The sequence below is a fragment of the Echeneis naucrates genome, chromosome 9 (genome assembly GCF_900963305.1).
Source record: "Echeneis naucrates chromosome 9, fEcheNa1.1, whole genome shotgun sequence".
Lineage (NCBI taxonomy): Eukaryota > Metazoa > Chordata > Actinopteri > Carangiformes > Echeneidae > Echeneis > Echeneis naucrates.
This window is the reverse complement of record NC_042519.1, coordinates 17,109,267-17,127,994: the sequence shown is the minus strand read 5'-3', so window position 1 is coordinate 17,127,994 and position 18,728 is coordinate 17,109,267. Positions and strand designations below refer to the sequence as shown.

General features: G+C 41.3%; 1 protein-coding gene across 1 annotated transcript; it reads right to left on the bottom strand.

Annotated features, from left to right (window-relative positions):
* Positions 1 to 1,506: 1,506 nt before the first annotated feature.
* ssh1a (slingshot protein phosphatase 1a) lies at positions 1,507 to 18,532 on the bottom strand. Its single transcript, XM_029510307.1, has 15 exons — positions 18,411 to 18,532; positions 16,090 to 16,127; positions 11,481 to 11,581; positions 8,572 to 8,636; positions 7,817 to 7,938; positions 7,420 to 7,488; positions 7,194 to 7,259; positions 6,734 to 6,928; positions 6,546 to 6,639; positions 6,183 to 6,311; positions 5,840 to 5,886; positions 5,580 to 5,726; positions 5,128 to 5,328; positions 4,330 to 5,032; positions 1,507 to 4,220 (listed from the first exon to the last, which is right to left on the bottom strand). The coding sequence occupies exons 1-15, from the start codon at positions 18,489 to 18,491 to the stop codon at positions 3,135 to 3,137; spliced, it is 3,144 nt and encodes a 1,047-aa protein (XP_029366167.1). The 5' UTR covers positions 18,492 to 18,532; the 3' UTR covers positions 1,507 to 3,134.
* Between the last annotated feature and the right edge of the window lie 196 nt (positions 18,533 to 18,728).

The following is an 18,728-nucleotide window of genomic DNA, read 5'->3' as shown; positions in this document are numbered from 1 at the left end:
ACTGCTCTTACAGTGTAACACATGTGATATTGATCTATGTTATGCTGCGGCTGACACTTACCAGTTAGACGTTGTAGCCGAGACGACCGCTCTCCCTGAGGACTGACAGACTGCTCTTTGTTGGTTGTTTGGATCTGTTTAAGTCCTCCCTCAAATGCAGAAGCCTTATATTGCATCCATGTGATGTCACAGCACATTAGACTAATAAAATAATGAGAAATTCAGACTTGTTGAGTTTGTGGCATGATTTTTTTTTGTAATGCTTTGGAGAAGTTGCTCAGATTCAGGTGAATGGACAATATATTTGGAGTGTGTGCTGTATTTTAAAATATACAACATGTTGTGACTTTTTCACGTTTTATTCAATCCAAAGATATGGAGATACAGCTGGATGTGATGGTTCACAGAAATTCCAGGTCCTGAGTGAATAATCAAGACTTTGCATAGCAGTGGCATGGACAGTTGAGACTATTCACTCCAGGAACGTAGTTAAGGAAGACTGGTAAAAAAAAAAAAGAGGGCTGTGCCTGGAATACACGGTGAGCAACTGTAGCCAACCTGTGTATGTCCAGGGGTGTGGGAAATTATCGGAGAAATACCTTGGACTTCTTTTTCTTTTGTTTCTCTTGGTCCCTATGGTAACATCCAAAACAGGATATGTCCTCAGATAATAAAACAAAAGCGGGGGCTCAGCAGCCAAGAATTCACCGGCAGAAGAAGGGGAAGAGGGGCCAGCCCACACCCAGAGGCTGCTGTTTTGATAGAGCAGCAGCTCGTGGTCCTCCAGTGCTTGCCAACTGGTCTTTTTGTGTTTAGAAAGTGTTACCAGTCACTCTCAATCCTGTCTAGACAAAAGCGAATTTGTCTGAAATTTAAGGTCATGGTTAATTTAAAACACCCCACCGACTTCTTGGCACTAATTATGAGTTTTACGAAGCTTGTCATTTAAATGTTTACAGGTTCATGGTAATCAAGACATCAGTTTTCCACTTCACATTTATACCAGTTTCATGTTCCATCTACATGTACAAGAAACAGACGCTGTACGCTGTATACCAGTGTTGACTCACACAGATCTGCACTATATTAAATCTTTGCCACCTCAATGCCCCCAGCCACATGCTATTCTGCACACATTCACCACACAGACACACACACAGTCACACAGGCCGGGAGGAACAAGAGCGTGTAACTTAAGTAATTCACTGATGTCATGCAAACTGTGATGGGAAGCCAAATGTTATATAAGCTGGCTGTTAGAAAATGTCCCTCCTGCCAAAGTATACAGATGGGGGCACAGTGATGCAACGTCAGGATACACACACCATACATAGTCGACTCATTGCACAGACATCTAGCTTTGCCTAAATACCTGAATGTGTGTGTATGTTTTCATCATTTGGAAGGAACTTGAACTCTGCATCCGGAGCACCAAGGCTGAAACAATATATATAGTCCCACTTCTGTTCTTGAGTTTTAAATGAAGGATTCACAATGAGTTATGTAAAAGAAAATGTTTATTTCCATAATTAACACGTACAGTACATTATTTTGACCAACTTAAAAAGTGCAATATGCATTCAAACTACAGCAATGTACAGTACAAAAGTTACTGCATACTTAAATATAAAAAAGAAAATGGTTACAAAACTGTGATGTAACCTATTGTGATCATTGTCACATCAGTGTGACAAAAGCTTTAAAACTCAATGATGATATGAGCATAAAAGCTTAACAGCTATGAGCCCGACGACTCCACTGAGTCTGTTGTGTTTCTCTCAAAAGGTGCAAAAAGGTGTGACAGCATTTAAATACGTACATGATTGACATTATGATTCACATATTTTGTACAGCGTAAATGGTGTTTCCAATTTGTTGAGACAGCCAAACAACTTTGGTTTTTCACATTTCAAAAAGTACAAATGAATTTGAAATATTGGCAACTGTCAACAATGAATTCAAGTTGTAGAAGGTTTGGTTGTGAAATGTTTCATGTTTTCTCTAGAAATCTTGTCAAAAATGCTCCTTTCGGCTTTAGCGTGGGAAAAGCCCTCAATTATATGATCTGTCTGCCATAAATCCCCAAATCCTGTGACACCAGGCATTTTCAAGCCATGCAGTGTGATTCCTCACTCTGCTTTCCCAAAAATATCGTACATTGTAGGGAATGATGAGGTCAATAACATTACACTAATGTTATTTTGGGAAATGTTGTGTACTAGTATTCACTCAATAAAAAAAAAAAAAAAAAAAAGCAGTGCAAAGAAACAACAAACTCAGAAGTGTTTCTGTTCTGTTTGTTGAAAACAGTGAGCATGCCTCTGGCGAAACAAAGCCACATCTTTCTCTCTCCATGTTCATCCATTTCACTCATTCAGAGACTCAGAGACAGATAGTTTAGCATTAATGCACTAACATACACTCTGCATTAAAATGATTTCCTCACTGTAACGTCACTTTAGCAAATGAACTGAATACAACTCCAGCCCAGTGTTCATCTGAGAAAGAGCTTCATGAATGCAACATGAGGTAACCATTAATTTTACAACCCTCTAGCATCTAGAACATAAACTGTGCGGTAAACAACTATACATTTATTTAACACTTTGCTCTCTGCCAAGCTCCGCTGATGGACTCAAGTTCATCAATGTACGCTACTACTTTGTACCAGACAGGTAAACATAATCCAAGTGCCAGTGGATACCATGATTTAGTACATATCAGGTACTAACAGCTGTGTCAGTTAAAGGTTATAAAGAATCCTGTACCGTCTCATCCTGCAGTCTAACACACAGCTCTGTGCCTCTGATCTCATGAATAAGGCACTTGTTTGTCCAAGAATCAAACGTTAGATGTGAACTGATGGCTTGACACACTAGTCAGATACAGCAATATGACTTTCATCGGTGAACAGCAGTTTGAGAAACAATGTGGCAAAAGAGGGTGTACAATCCTTATAACAATGGTTGGCATGTTTTTTTGTATATTTTTTTTTTAATCAGTTTTGTTGTGTTTGAATTGGTTTCCTAGGACTTGACTCTCTCCCGTTTCCAGAACCTGTACCACCCCCTCCGGCCCTGCAGGGTGACAGATAGGAGGGTGGGTGGAGTGTATATAACTTTCCACGTGATGTGTCAGCTTCTGGGCTCACCTGGTAGTGCTCTCTCTGGAGTGTGCAGGTCCTTGTAGGGCCGGGGCAGAGCAGAGTTGGTGGGGGACTCCCACTCCAGGCCAGTGTCTGGCTCTGGGGACAGTGAGAGGAGCAGCAGTGTCCCTGCATCTGAGGAGCAGGCTGAACACAGATCCTCAGAGGAGAAGTTGAGGCTGCCCAACTTGGCCAGCGAGTTGGACCTTTTCAGCCTGGAGGGTACGGTCAGACCAGCCAGCCGCATGCGGGTCTCGATCTCCTGCGCCCTCTGCCGTACAAGACCCGGTTTACCCCTCACACTGCGCAGACTATCACTGCTGGAACTGCGTGTCAGAGTAGAGCCATGAGGGGAGGAAGTAGGTGTGAGCAGCCCAGACCCCACCACCCCAAACAAAGCTTCATTGGTCAGTGGCATCACCAGTGGCTCTAGACGCACTTGGCATGGAGTTGAAGACTTCACATCCCCAGTAAAGCCGGAGAAGTCATCTTCCTCCTCAGCTTGAAAAGGGCTCTTCTTGGACCTTTGGCATGCGTGCAAATGCTTCAGAGAGTTCAGGCTCTCCTGAGAAGACCCTGAAAGTCTCTCTAGTCTCTCTGCACGCCGACGGACCAACCCAGATCTCCGCAGCTGTAGAAGGGTCTCCTGCTGTTGGCCAAGGTAGCAAGCCACCGCAGGCTTCTCTTCCTCCAAATCCATTCTCACCAGCTCAGGAAGATCCTCAGAGGCAGCTGCAACCAGCCTTTTGTCAAGCTCAGTGTTTTCTTCCAACAACTGACCGCTGTCCTCAGGCTCTACTAAGTGTAGTGATTCTCTTGGCTGCTTCTCTTTGGGCGGGGAGGCAGCACAGTTGGCACAGTCACACAGATGACCACAGGGGCACAGCAATCCCAAAGAGGACGTGAGGCCTTCAGAAAAGGTATGGGACAGTAGGAATGAAGCACTTGGGACAGGAGAAGTTGGGTTAAGGCAACGCTTTGAGGCTGAGGTTGGAGAGGCCTCTTTCTGATTGGACTTTGAATCCAAGCAAGACAGCATAGAAGGATCAGCTGGAAGAAGGATGAAAGATTTTTCCTAAAAAAGAAGGAAAAAAAAAAACATCCCAGAGAACAGTTATTTCTACAAAGTGAGAATAAATATTTTCATTGTAAAAATGAAGGTTAATGGCATCAATCAAACTTACATTGTGGTTACATAGAAGGCTCAAATGATTGTTGTTGTTGGAATTCTCATTCAGGGTTGCAAGATCCATCCCATTACCCTCCGTATCACCCTCTACCTCCACATCATGCGTTTCCTCTCCGCCACCTCCATTCCCACCCCCTCCGTCATCTGGCTGCATTAGTACTTCCATTTCTGCTTCCTCCTTTTGTACTTCCTCCTCATCCTCTTCCTCCACAGTGCTGAACTCCAGCCTCAGACGCAGCTCCTCCAGGGGCTCAGGGCCACGACTGCAGGTCTGGGCTGCAGTGCCCTCTGCAGTAGGTCCAAAGTGAGGGAGGGGCAGGCCTTCATGTCCATCAAAAGCCTCATCATCTAGCAGAGCATCCCGCTCCACATCCTCAATTTCTATAAAGACTTTTTCCATGCCAAGAAGGGGTGGGCCACGCACAGGGGTCGATGGTTCACTGTCCAGCGCTGAGTCAGAGAGTCGGCGGAAATAGTAGTTGTTATAGGCGGGGTCAATCTCCAGAGCAACAGTCCTACATGGGGAGGGACATGCTGCACCTTTATCAGACAGTGCTTCTTCACAGCAGGGAGACATCCCTGGCTCAGGAGTCAGGTGGCCTCCCTCTTCCCCTCCACAGCACTGAGCCAAGCCCTGCTGTCCCTCTGCCATCTCACAGTCAGCATCTGGGTGCCAAAGCTTGTTGTGCCGCTGTTTGCTGAAAATGCAGAAATACGGCATAGTCAGAAAACAGGTGAACTGAGAAAAACAACTTATTAGCAATGCACATATGCATCAAGGGAGGGAGAGTACCTGGCATCCAGGATGCCCTCGTACTCCGCCAACTGTCTCATGAAACCTGGATTTGGTCGTGTGATGCTCCTCTTTTGTTTGACAAAGTTGTAGGCCTTCTCTAGTGACCAGCCATACTCCTTCATGGCGTAAGCAATGACGGTGGAGGCAGAACGACTGACTCCCATCTTGCAGTGAACTAAACATTTTGAATGGTTCTTTCTGTGGGCGAGAAGCATGACTTTTTATTTAAACTCCTTACTTCATAAAGGCTAAAAGCACACAAGTTAAAGTTGGAAGTAAAGATATGAAATCGGGACTCTACAGCATGTGGAAGAATCTCTTTCACTGGAATTTTTGTTTTCTTGATTCTATGTGGAAAATTTAACAATCAAGTCTTGTGTAGATAAAATATTTTTGTGTTTAACTGGTTAATATTAAACAGCACGATTAAGGTTTCACTCACGACTCACTTTGCTTTAACAATGAAGTTGTATGTGTCATTCCAGTGAGCCAGCAAGTCTGTGGCATCCTCATCATAGACACGTATGTTGTGATAACTGAATGTGCCTGGAAAGAAGTTGTCTATCTCCCTGGTAACATTGAGGATATAACCAACCCTGGAAAAGAGAGATGGTGTTCATCAGCAATATTCTTTCTTGTTCAAAATCATGATGAAAAATGTTTAATGTCTTCTGATTTTCATTCTTCCATAACAAAAAAAATAAATCACCCTGTCTCCCGCAGCTCCTCCAAATTAGATGCATTCCATTCAGATCCCTGAAACAAAAAACAACAAAAAAAAAAAAACCCACTATGTAAGACTATGTAAGGGTACCGTGTATTTTCAAATTTCATGAGCGTGAGCCCTCCCTCTCCCCCTCCCTCTCTTCCTCCCCCTCTCCCTCTCCCCCTCCCTCCCCCTCTCCCCCACTAGCCAGAAAAAAGCCAGTCTTCTTTTGGAATGGATGGACAAATTTCTCGTATTCACAGGGCAAAACAAATTAACAGATATTTTTTATTATTTTTATTTATTTTATTTTTTTTTATGTAAAAGACAAGAATAGTTGTCCTACCAGGTAGACATGGTCAAAAATTAGAGTGGCTTTGTCCATTTGGCCCAGGATCAGTAGCATCTCATTGTCAATGAACTCTTTATACTCCTTCAGGTTGCAGTTCATGTGCTGCTCCAACTCTGTTCGGATCTGCCAAATGAATTAATGAATGAATAAATAAATAAACAGTATAATTTAGGTTGTGTGTTTTGGGTTTGTTGTGTCTGTATTGTAAGGCTGTCTGTCACACTCAGGGGGAAACCTTTGCTTTAAATATATGTTTGTATGTTTACAAGTTCCTGTTTATGAGCATCAAATAATGTTAACATAATGCAAAACAGTGATTTATTTCATGATGTGTGTGATATTGAGTGCAGACAGCACCTGTTTGCAGGTGACGTTCTCAAGGTCCTGGCACGTCATGATGCTTCTGAGTTTGGCTTTAATAAGGCACTCTGTCCTCTCTCTTTCTGAAGGCCTAGCAAAGATTAAGATTTCAGCACCCACTGAATAAAAGTTAAGACATACAACAATGATTAGCTCGTGTTTTTGCATCAGGAGTGTTTACTGACTTGTCAACAAACATGGTGGGCGAGTCTGGCCGTGTGGTTTCCAAGTCCTTCATGGCATTCCATTCATTGATGCAGCTCTGGTCTGAAGTAATGCAGCTCTCATAGTAGCCCATCCAGGTGAGGGCCATACCTCCTGGGAAATAGTTATACCTGCGTGACACCTCACATGCCTTGTGCAGCACCTGCAAAGCTGACCTAGTTGATTGGGAAAATAAAGGGTAAAGTTAAGTTGTAAATCAGATTTTACGAACTCTGAAATGATCCAACAAGTGTAGTATGGCCTGGTTTTATGCAGCTGTGTAATAGCCTTTCCATGCCAGCAGGTGGCAGAATGAATCAGCACTGTCCAACCTGGTGCCTCACTGCAGCACAGTGCGTCAATCAGGAGATTTATTATGGTTAGTAGTGGCACTACATTTGTAAACAGCCACCATGGATACAGCGGTTGTTTATTACTCACCACATTGCCTGCACAGATACTGGTTTGAAGACATGAGTCCGGCCTGCTGTGTTCACAGTAAAGCCCCTGAGGATCAAATGATAAACTTCAGCACCTCAAAACTACAGTACATGTGTATCAAGTTCACCCCTTCGCTAAGCAGAAAAATATCTGCAGGTTAAAGGCTGCTGTTGTCTCTGTCCTTACAGCAGGCGTTACACTGACCAATAAAAAAAAAAAACCTTACCCATCTCCATCCAGATGGATTTTTGTATCACTCCAAAGTGGTAGCACCATACCGATCGAACAGCTTTTGCTAGAGGAATAAAAGTTAAGATGAAAAGTAAATGTAAAAATCTTCTTTTCTTCGCAATGGCTGATGTGCATAAATGTGATTTTCCACATTAAAAAAAGGTATAGAAATGCCTTATTTTTAGGTAAAGTATAACATGGAATTAATCATGTGCAAATGAAGTGCATTACATCCATCTATATCTATTAAACCTTTACCTAATAATAAGACATTTAGGAGATGGTCTGGCCATCTTTTTCAGTGTGTACACACACACACACACTTTCCTAAACAGTTTGTAAATCTTATACATAAATGGAGCCCTCTCCCAAAACACTGAGTCTATTCATACCAGTCTTTGTTGGTAAAGTCAATTCCCAGTAGGATGTTTTCCTCAGTGTCCTGTCGCCCACTGGTGTAGACCACCACCATGTACCGCACACGATCTGACCATGCACTCTCCAGCCGGACTGCCTGCACAGGGTACAGACAACTTAAGTCAACAGTTTTCTTCTTATCAAAGTACTACCTAAGAACCAAATTTTCTTTTTAATGGGTGATTTAGTTTAAAAAAAACAATTACCTTGCGTTTACATTTAAATATACAGAAATCTTGTGATTAAACTATATTTAATTGAAATAATTATAATGGCACGCCAATGTTATAAACATGCTTTACCTAAGTGCTAAATTCTCACTGTTCATAAAAGCAAATACTCAAGAAAGGTAACACTTTTGCAATAGCACTGACTTTCCAGTAAAAATCTGTGTCTAACAAGGTGCTACAGAAGAATGTGTAAAGAAAACTGTGGCGCACTTGATGTAATAGGCTAACCGAGTTCTCAAGATGTGAGAGTACAGAGCTGGTAAACATAAAATGAAATAATTAACACCAGCACATAGATGCATAATGGAAACATTTGGTAATGCCTTCCAGAGTGTGCCCTCATGAGCTAATAATTACAGTGAGCAAAGAAGCATCATAAGTACACAATAAAATGCATTCTAGAGGTTCTGTGATGCCAGATTGTTAGTCAGTGGTCTTTTTGAGTGTAGTGATGCATGCATGCTTTTGTTTTGGTGTGCGCACATATACTTTTCTCTTACCAGTTTGATTCTGTCCTCTGAGCGAAGAATATTTATCATCACCTGCAGGTGCTGAGGTAAGTCGCCTGTTGAGAAAGATCATAAAGGAAACCGATTGATGACGAGCTGTGGCTGTTTGGTGTAAGTGGATACAAATTAATCTCATTAGTACCCACCAACACGTTTTGAGTTGAAAGAGCTTTAATTTGAACCACAATAAGTTATAATAATGATAAAAGATTTAATGCATACTGCGGCCACAAGTTTATTTAAGCCAAATCATTGCTGTATTCCACTGCAGGTACACGTTCCCTGCATTTTAATGTTTTACACTGAAGCTACAGCTAAAGCCTCTACCAGAACCTGTTAACAACTGTTTGAAGACAAATGAAATAACGATAAACTATCCATTTCTACATGAACTAATTTGTCAGCCACAAAGACACAATGCACAGTGCTCTTTAAATCGCTCGGTGATCCCTCAAGATGCCACATGCACAGGCTAAACAGGTTTGCACGGCAGCTGGTACACTCAGTGTCATTATGAGTAACAAATAATCAGTTTTAAAGATGATTGTAATAATGACTGTGGCCTTCAAAATCATTATTAATTGAGTTTGGTAATTGGTTAGACATTATAAAAAAATGGTGTACAGATGAATGATTGCAGTTGACAGAGTGCCAAGTATGTGTGCCAAATATGTCACAACAGTCCAAATAGACAAATCTTTACATCCATCTACAGATATTAATAGCAGAAATTCATTTAAAATACCAGATTTTATTGTCTGTCATTAATTACTTTGGGGGTGGAACTTAAAAACACCTTTATATATATATATATATCATACAATACAATTATCCTGGTTTTGGCATTAAAAATTAGGGGTGTGCTAAAAAAAAAAAAAAAAGCAATTCTCATCTACTATGATTCAGAATCGATTTAAAATGTCCCAATAACTCCACAGGCTGTCTGCGGGGCATCCTGACGTCACCACAGAGCCTGTAATGGAACATATGCATACAGACCAAAACAAGGAGGAAACTACAATAATGGAGGAAAGAGAGATTCAACTGGCCCTGTCCTCATTGAAGGCAAAGATTTGGACTCACTTTGGTTTTTACCTAGAGTCATATAAAATCCGCTTTATCCCCCTCCCCCCCAAATTCCGTTTAAAATTTTTCCCATATTTGTTTTTTATTATTATTGTTTGTTTTTTCTTTTTTTTTACAGTTTTTCTATTGAGGGGTCCAGTCTCTCGTCTAGTCTAGCCTCTAGTCTCTGAAAGGGCCTGTTCTAGTCTTTTGGGGGGCAATCTGGGGGGCAATCATACATCCAAAAATCTAAATCGAATTGTGAGCTAGTAAAAGATTCCCACCCCTACTAAAACTTTTCTTTTAAGATTGAAAACAATACCAAAAAAATGTTACAACATTTTACAACATTACAACAAAGTTACAATATGACAATGGTCGTGGTTTCATGGACTGGCCAAATACATATCCTCCAAGATCCTGTGATCATATTTTCTTGTTATATAACTCAAACTCTGAAGATGACTTAAATTATTTTCTAGGAATGTTTTTAAACTAATTTCAGTTGCTGCACACAACTCAATAAAGATTAAAGGGCTAAGATTTTAGAAATTATATCTAATGATGTTCCTCCTCCGAGTCTTTGGTTGAACAATGTTGTCCTGCTAGGCGTAACTTAATGCCACACATGCTCTGAGCTTGGTGTGTTCTCTGAGAAAATTCTACTTAGTTCAGTACTGTACAGCTGAAAGCTCTAAGAATCATATGCAGACATTAATATCTACAGTTATGCATCACGTATCAATGTTTATGTGAATAGTTTGAACAGAAAAACATGTGAAACTGACACCAATGGGTTTCAGTCCCAAAATGTCTTGCAACAGTATATATGTACAGATTTAAAGCACTTGGATGTAAAATAAAAGATGCTCTGAAAGTCAGTCTCTACAATAAAATGTCATAGCCCCGATTTTCACAGCTCGGTATGGTTTTAAAGATTAGAGTTTCACTGTATTTATTAGGCACAGTAGTTAAATATGAATTTTTGCCCTCTAAAACTTTCTGTGAGCCGTGGTGGTCCTCTAGAAGTCACTCATGGTTGAATCAAGTTCACAGAGAAGGATTATCTTTACCAAACACACAAGTCATCTCACAAAAGTGGGAAATGACGAAACTATTTCCCTTGCCAAATGTTTTTGAGCACAAAGCAGGACCAGCAAATAAGTGGCCTATGTTACAAAGTGGTTGATAGAAGAGACAAAACGGCCAACCAGAGCCATTACTTGCCAAATGGCCTGGCACCATGCTCATTGTTGGCTGGTGCTGAATTCCCATAATGCCCGTGGACCATCAGGCCAGCCCGATGTCTTTAAAGCAATTAATTGTGTCCTTCAATGATGGAATGTTAAAATCATTAATTGACTGCATATAGTTCATTGTTCGGGCCAACTTGTCACGTGACCTCAGTCAGGACACTTCAAACTTTTTATACAACTACAAAACAACATGAAAGAAGGTCTGCTGAGAGTAGTCATTTACATTTGCCTTGTATTGCCTTCACTTTAGGAAGGCAAGCGATAAATGCAACAAACATAAGGTAACACAAACAATAAAAGCCTATTTGAACCTTCAATAGTCGTTCTGCTACTGTGCGCTGGATTTAAGCACTAATCTGCCTAAGCTATATGTCTGGAACATGCTTATCAACGAAGCAGCCTCTGCCCTGTTCACCTCAGCTACAAACATCTGCTGCTATGCCAGTGAGAGCAGCACATGAACCTGTTGTACATGACATAACCTAGACAAGAAAACTGAAGAAGGAAAAGATTCAAACTATAGTTAAAGAAAATTATATGGTCACAAGGGTGTGCTTTTGGGTCTGTTGTGGTTCTTACCTGCATGTTTGTGGTGAGGATGTGCTTTCTGGCCCTGGTGACTGCTCCCTTGCTGCAAGAAAAGAGCAGCACCCTTCACCATGAAAAAGCTCTCGCTTAGGCTGCAAAAAAAAAAAAAAAAGGGGGGAGAGCAGTTACAAATACTGAAACACACTCATAATAATTGAATCCAGAGAGCAAAGCAACAGCAGTACAAGTATTCCAGTTTGTACGTTGCAAGACTAATTGAATATTAAATTGCACTTATTAGGCGCATCCAAAAAAATGAGTATAATTCACAGTTGTCTGCTGTTGGTCACTGACTTCAACAGCTGAGTAGAAAAGCCCAGCTGCCATGTTACAGAGGCAGAAATCAGGTCTGCAGCAGTCATGAATCAAGCTTTGATTCTCAATGCTTATCAGTCTTCTTTCTGCTGCGTGGGTTGCACTCAGACTTGACCTGTCAGGTTTCTGCTGGCTTGGTGTAAAGCAACAAAGACCTAAATAAATTACCTAACTGCAGTTGTGCATGGTGCTTAACTGTGAGAACAAAGCAGCAATTATCAGTTCACACCTGCCTGTAAAAGTCATGACTTTTTCAGACTAGTTTTGGAACTGTCAACAGATGACATAAGTTAGGAGCTGCAATAAAACAGATGTGAGGTATTCGCTCCAAGCTGAATTCAGTTCCATTTCATTGAAAAACAATATGAGCACATTCATAAAACTACCTGGAACCAAAGTGGGACATCACCTCACATTGTGTGTGTTCAGTGAGGCAAATCAGGGCAAATCATTTGAGCACAAAAGAGATGATTGTCAGAAAAAAAGCTAAATCCATACATACACTCAAGATAAACATATCTGTAAACATGGAAATCAGTCTATTGACATATTACTGTAGTTTACTGATATATTACAGTATTACTGCTATCACTGTTTACTAATGCCATCCAAAAAAAAGATATGCCCCAAAAAACCTGAACTGCTTTATGTTGTATTCTTTTGGGGGGGAGTTTCTAAAATCTCTCTGATCACACTTTCAAAACCCACATACAGAACAGCAAGCCTGGGCCAAACAGATGATTTGGTTGGAACAATAGGCTTCGTTTTGTGCAACTCACAATAAATTCCCTCCGCCCAAGCATCACAGAAACAAAGTTCCACAGTGACTAAGCACGGGGGTGGACACTTCTCAACAAGAGCTGTTGTTCCACTTTTTGTTTCAGCCTTTTTTCAGTTTGAGATTCATGAGGCTATCAAGAGGGTCTGTCAGGGCGTGATGGATAATATGGTGCTAACACCAATAAGAGGAACACTGCTTAGTACTCTGTGCAAATTCCTGTCCTCTTTTCCTATTTCATCAAGTAACTGAACTTTAAGTCCACTTGTCTTAAGCTTTGATACCCAACAGCTTCTCAAAGAAAAAACCTTCAAAGAGTGAAATTTGTCCTAAATCAAGTGTTGACCCAAAGCTTCACAGGCCATATTCAGACCATAATTAAACAGGCTTTAGTGTCTCTTGCCCCACAGCTACCTGCTATCAGCTTCTCCAAGAAAACCTAGGCTAAAAATACATGTGATATCAAAACAAAGACAGACTGAAAACTTGCCAGATGGCTTCAATGATTCCACATGATTACAACTGGCAGTAGCGATGCTTCCTTTACAGACAGAAAGACATAAGTTAACCCGTCAGGTCACAGGAAGATCTTGAATGCAATCCCAACTCATTTTGTTTAAGCTTTAAAATTGCCATCAAATAGATCACTATTAATCAACTCTGAACAAGTTCAGTTCATTCTGCTGGCATTACAGTATCTGTTTCAAAATCATCCAGACCGCATTTACAGTTACAATATGCCAAGTTCAAATCTGTTTCAGAACTGCTCATGAAAGAAGGCCAGCTTTGTGCCTCAATTTCAAAACCCCATTTTGCCAATGTAAACTAGACTCACATGCGGTTTATCTCAGTCTGGGTCAACACAGCGTTGTCCACAAAATAAGGTAGGATCTTCATCACGGCCTCCTGAATGGGTTCTACAAACAGATGCATCCTGTTGACCAGAAGGAAACCCAGGCCTCTGTGGCACGTGCTACATCCTCTTCATCTGCCTCCAATAACAGTGGAGCAGAGTGTGAAAGAAGGATGGTCTTAAGTGTTGGCCTGCAGTTTTTGAGTGACAGACTGACAGACAGCCTCCACTCATCTGTGGTGCTTGGTGAAGAAGCGCTGTCTGCTCAGAGGCCACTCCTTCTGCTGTCTCCTCCTCCTCCCTTCATCCAAACGTCTCTGAGTGTGAGTCAGATTTCTGCCTGCAGGGAGATATTGCAGCCTCCACCAGCTGCCTCAGGCGTGCACACACACACAACTGTGCCTATGCCCTCTGTTCTTCAGTGTGTTTTGTCTGTCATGCTCTTTCAAGTACACAGAAAGTGCATGTTCATATTATCCAAGTGTGATAAGCACTTGTAAACTTTCCCCGACAGAAATAAAGTGAACAACACGCTTTCTTTTGCTTTTTCCACAAACTCTACATCAGAATGATATATACTCTACATCTGACAGACAAACTGAAGAGGGTTTCCCTCTCACCTGTGGAAAACATATCCACTTGCACCCCCCAAAAGACAACAACAAAAAAACCAGACCGCAGAATTTTGGCACAAAAATTTACAAAGGGGTGTCTCTTTGTGCATGCCACCTTAAGAGTCGACAACATCCAAGGTAGTGCCTCCAGGGAGCTTAGCACATGGGCCAAGCATGGGTTGAAAGGGCAGTGAGAACTGGCAATCTTCCAAAACTCCCAAATCTCATTATACCCTGGTTTATAAGGGAGGGATTATCTCATCTCTCTCTTCTTCAAGTGGCCAGCACTGGTTGTCACTAACTAACACGGACCAAAAAGAAACCTTCATGTTTCTTTATTTGGGAGCAAGTGTCATTGCAATGGGAAGTTTGGGACAAAATATACTACACATCTATTAAATCACCAGGATAATGAAAAAAGAGTGGATTATAAAAATGGAATTCCAGTCTAATTGAATTCAGCCCACATATTAAAATGTTTGGGGCCAGTAAAGTAATGTAAACTAAAACTTTCTATGTCACTTTCTCTCTCACTAAGCACTGTAAGTACCTAAAGGAGGGGCATGACGCTGTTAATCTTGAAGGATTTACTGACAGACATTAACAATAGCTCTGAAAGATACCAGATAACAAGATAGCTCTTTTCTCAACAGTACCACAACAGATAAAATAACTGGTCACTAGCAGACAGTGGACTGATGTATGCACAGCCTACTCCAGGTGGAAACTTGGATAGGTCAATGTGTTGGGAGCATGTAAAAGTAGAAGGGCCTGGTAGGATACAGGAGCTTCCCCTGCATAACATGAGCTCAAGCTCTAGAATCAGCAAGTGGGAACGTCGGCGTGTCAAAGAGTTAAGGAAGAGCATGCCGCTGCAACAGTGGCAGATGGACTTGTGAGTGGCCAAACGGGACCAGATGTCCTCTAAGCTACTGCGCTGAATCACCAGGTATACTGGTTGTGTGAGAGGTGTGCAATGGATTAGACTTAGAGCGCATAACAAAGCGGCTAAATAGAGGCAGTAACCACACTGGTTTGTGTGTTCTCAGTGTTTTTCACATGACGTGACTGTGGAGAGATTAACCCAACTGTTCATCTGCTGATGTTTTTCCTATGTAGAAAATAATGAAAAATGAATTTAAGAAGTAACAGTGTCCATGTTGGATCTTCTGCTGTTAGTGGAGCTCATAGTCTACCATCCCTTCATCTTACCCCCATGCTGAATTCCTTCAATGTGCAAGCCCCACCAATTTCTGCTCTCTTGCCCAACTCTGCCAAGTACAAGTTGTTAAAATTAAATCATCCTTGATTCAGAGCCACTTAGACCTCCAAAGTCTTTGTGTTAACCTCTGTTAACCCTTTGGGCTTGTCATCTTTATTAAGGTCAGCTTGGAGCAGAAAGCACAGATACTCGTTTGCTGCGTAACTATCAATCAAGTAGATATTTATCCACCCTACGAGATCAATTATGGCCCACTTAATGTGCCATAATTTTATAGGCCATTAATTCACTTGCAATTCAACTGAATCATATGCCTTTTGACCTATTCTGAAAATAGAAAATAACTTAAGGCAAGTCAGAACTCACATTATGCATTGTTCACATTCTCACACAAATGCATTTCTTAAAGACATTGACCTGGCTATTGCATGAGTGAAAAGAAGGTAAAATAAATAATGTGTTTGATCATTCTCTATTCCTGTAAATTCTTTAAAAATCAAAGGCCAAGTCAGTCAACTGATGACAGTTGAAGAACAGTTGAAGTCCATCAAGTCATGAATTTAAGTGCTGATAAAAATGCAGACATATCTGTCAACATATTACCTGAGAGATTACCAGGTACAAAAAGTTCTCTGCGGTTGGTTATTAGTAATTGATGACTCTGCCAATAAAACAGACAGGTGTTTTATGACAATGTTGCTCCGTTGTTCTCCTTGTTGACGCCTGTTAGTCTGTCCTGACTCCAGATTTCACAATATGACTCAATGGCAGACGTAACCACAAAATCAGCAACACCCATGCATAAAATTTAACCTTACCTCTGATTTATTCGCCGCTCATCTTCACTCCCAAAATCCTGCAATACAGAACATAAACTCCAATAAATGAAACTAAAACAAACAAACAAAATAAAAACACTGACAAAAGAAGCACTTAAGACACTGTGTGTGATGCTCAACAGAGAAAATAAAACCACTCATTTTATTTCACCTATACAAGAGTGTGCAAGTTGAAAGAGCAGCCTCAACTTGAAAATTCATTGGTATGAGAAGCAGGAATATAAATAAACACATCTGACTTCACAGACGGTAACATGGTTGACAAAAATGACATAGTAAGAATTTTATAGCATAGGTGTATTGGAAGGCCGGTGACGAGGCTGTTGGAATATTTGGAGCAGTTCAAACACTTTTGCTGCAGGAAACAAATCTAATTCAATATTGTCCAAGATTCAAGCCAGCTAAATGTGTGTATAGTTGGGTGGATGACAATGGAAAATGAAAGAATATCAGTATTCAGTGACAACTGAAAGCATTTTATCTGTGCTTTTTTAGCTTTTAATTCATTAAATTATTTTACTTTTTTGTGGTTTATGTAATGATTCTCTACCTTGTAATTTTTTCTGTATCTGTAAAGCACTTTGAATTGCCCTGGGTACGAATTGTGCTCTATAAATAAACTTGTCTTGCCCACTCCTGGTGTTTATTCACCAAAGCAACAGTGAAACAGTGATTTTAATTGGGCTTATATTGAAGAGGCCCCAATGCATTAATCGTGATTACTTTCGAAAAAAATTCATCAAGTCCTCTTTGACCTGTAGCAGAAAACAAACAAAGGTTAGAAAATTGGAACAACCTTTGGTCATTGAAAGAAATGACATAGGAGACAGAGACTTTGTAGAAAACTCTACAGAAATCTATGCAAAAAGAAAAACAGAGAGTACAATTTTGGATGGTCGGAAGCTGATTAAACTGCAAGGAGAGCCTGCAACAATCCATAACTAGGTAACTCTCCATACTGTGTATTAGACGTAATAATCTCACACATTAACTGCCTTGTGCCAGCATCTCGTATATCCCTGTTTACGTCCAATCTTCCCTTCCCTTCCTACAGCAGTCTTCCTCCACCCCACCCTTCGTGGGAAGAGTAGATGACATCATAGCTGCAGAAGGTTTGTGCCAGCTGTATTTGTCACATCTCGCCATGATGCTGCTGGATTACAGCACCATCTCCAACAGGACACTGAGGAACAGGGACAAACCCCAATCAAACCAACAAAACTCCTTTAGAAGTAAGAATGAATTTGGGTTAAACAGCTATAACGTCAGGACATTACCGAACTGGATGGTTTGGAACGTGCTGTGAAAAGAAAACGTATCTCTGTCTTTATTTTAGTTTGGATGAACACAGCTGTGGCTCAGTCGCTGCAAATAAATGCAACCATAGATGTCAGATCCAGTTTCTCTGATGTAGTCATGCAGAGCAGAGCCTTTCAGGTGAGCCTTTCAGTTTCTAGCTGGTGGTCAGCGCCCCCATCTGGCAATCAATAACTATTTACAGATTGGGAAGTTATCTTTGAATGATTACAGTTTTTAGGTAAAGCTTGTTACTTTTCTTTCTGGGAGACCTAAGAAAACAAGAAATCTCAAAGTGTGACGCTCTGCAACTATACAGACGCATAAATAAGCATTTATGTTTAGTCTTTAGTCTCCATATAGATGTTTAACAGTCTGCAGATCTCATATTTCCAGTTAGGCCCAACCAGACAACACACTGGAATCAGACAGAGAAATATCCTGTCTGACGGTCTGAATTTCTAATTTCCTGCCTACTAAGGAGATCACAGTTCACATCATCACAATAAAACATCCACATTTCAGATGTAGCATATGTCAGCTCATGTTCATTTCACAGTGCCAAGTTAGCCCTGCTGCTGTTGTTGTGATGAACAGACTGTGATAAAGTTAATACCTAAGAAATAGATTCATTTTTCAATGTCAGTCGACTCCATTATGCAGCTTAAATCATTCAAAGGGTCCTGTCTCACTGAGCTAACGCTACAAATTAAGGTTAAACACACTAAATAGCTGGGAGGTTGTTTTTTTATATATAATGTAAATACATATTAGGAAAACTGAAATATAATAAATGTGTGGCCAAATGTGGTGACTACATGAATCTGACTACCGGCGCCGAAGACGGTTTGCTAGCTACTGTTAGCTAATAGCCTAGCATAACACACCAACTAACGGAGCTTCAATCTGCGGGCCTTTCTCCCGCAACATCTCCGCAACCTGTCCGACAACACCTCACCGCACCGAGGGGGGCCGCCTTCGGGTTTACCCAGCACCGAACTCACCTCTCCTGCCGTCGTGGTGGCTGTGCTGGCGGTGGACGCGGCGCTGGGAGTCGGGGACCGCTGCAGAGTAACCAACGCCATGACTGGAAGCCGAGGAAGACTCACCGGCCGGCCGCTGTGGCCTGCTGAGCTGCTGCTAGCTGCAGGCTAACGGAGCATGGAGCCGACGGATGGACCGAGGGGAAGGCTGGGGGGGGGGGGGGGGGGGGGGCTCTGGGCAGGAAGTGCTGCCTTCAAAGGCCCGGTGCGTCTGATGGCACCTGGAAACTTAAGAGTACTAAGATAATAACACAACAAAAACAAACAAACAAACAACAA

Coding starts and splice junctions, on each gene's coding strand:
- ssh1a (XM_029510307.1), bottom strand. CDS start 18,491: ATGGCGTTGGTTACTCTGCAGCGGTCCCCGACTCCCAGCGCCGCGTCC. Junction 11,582..16,089: donor GAGCGGCGAATAAATCAGAG/GTAAGGTTAAAT, acceptor TTTTTTTTGCAG/CCTAAGCGAGAGCTTTTTCA. Junction 7,489..7,816: donor GACTTTACCAACAAAGACTG/GTATGAATAGAC, acceptor TTATTCCTCTAG/CAAAAGCTGTTCGATCGGTA.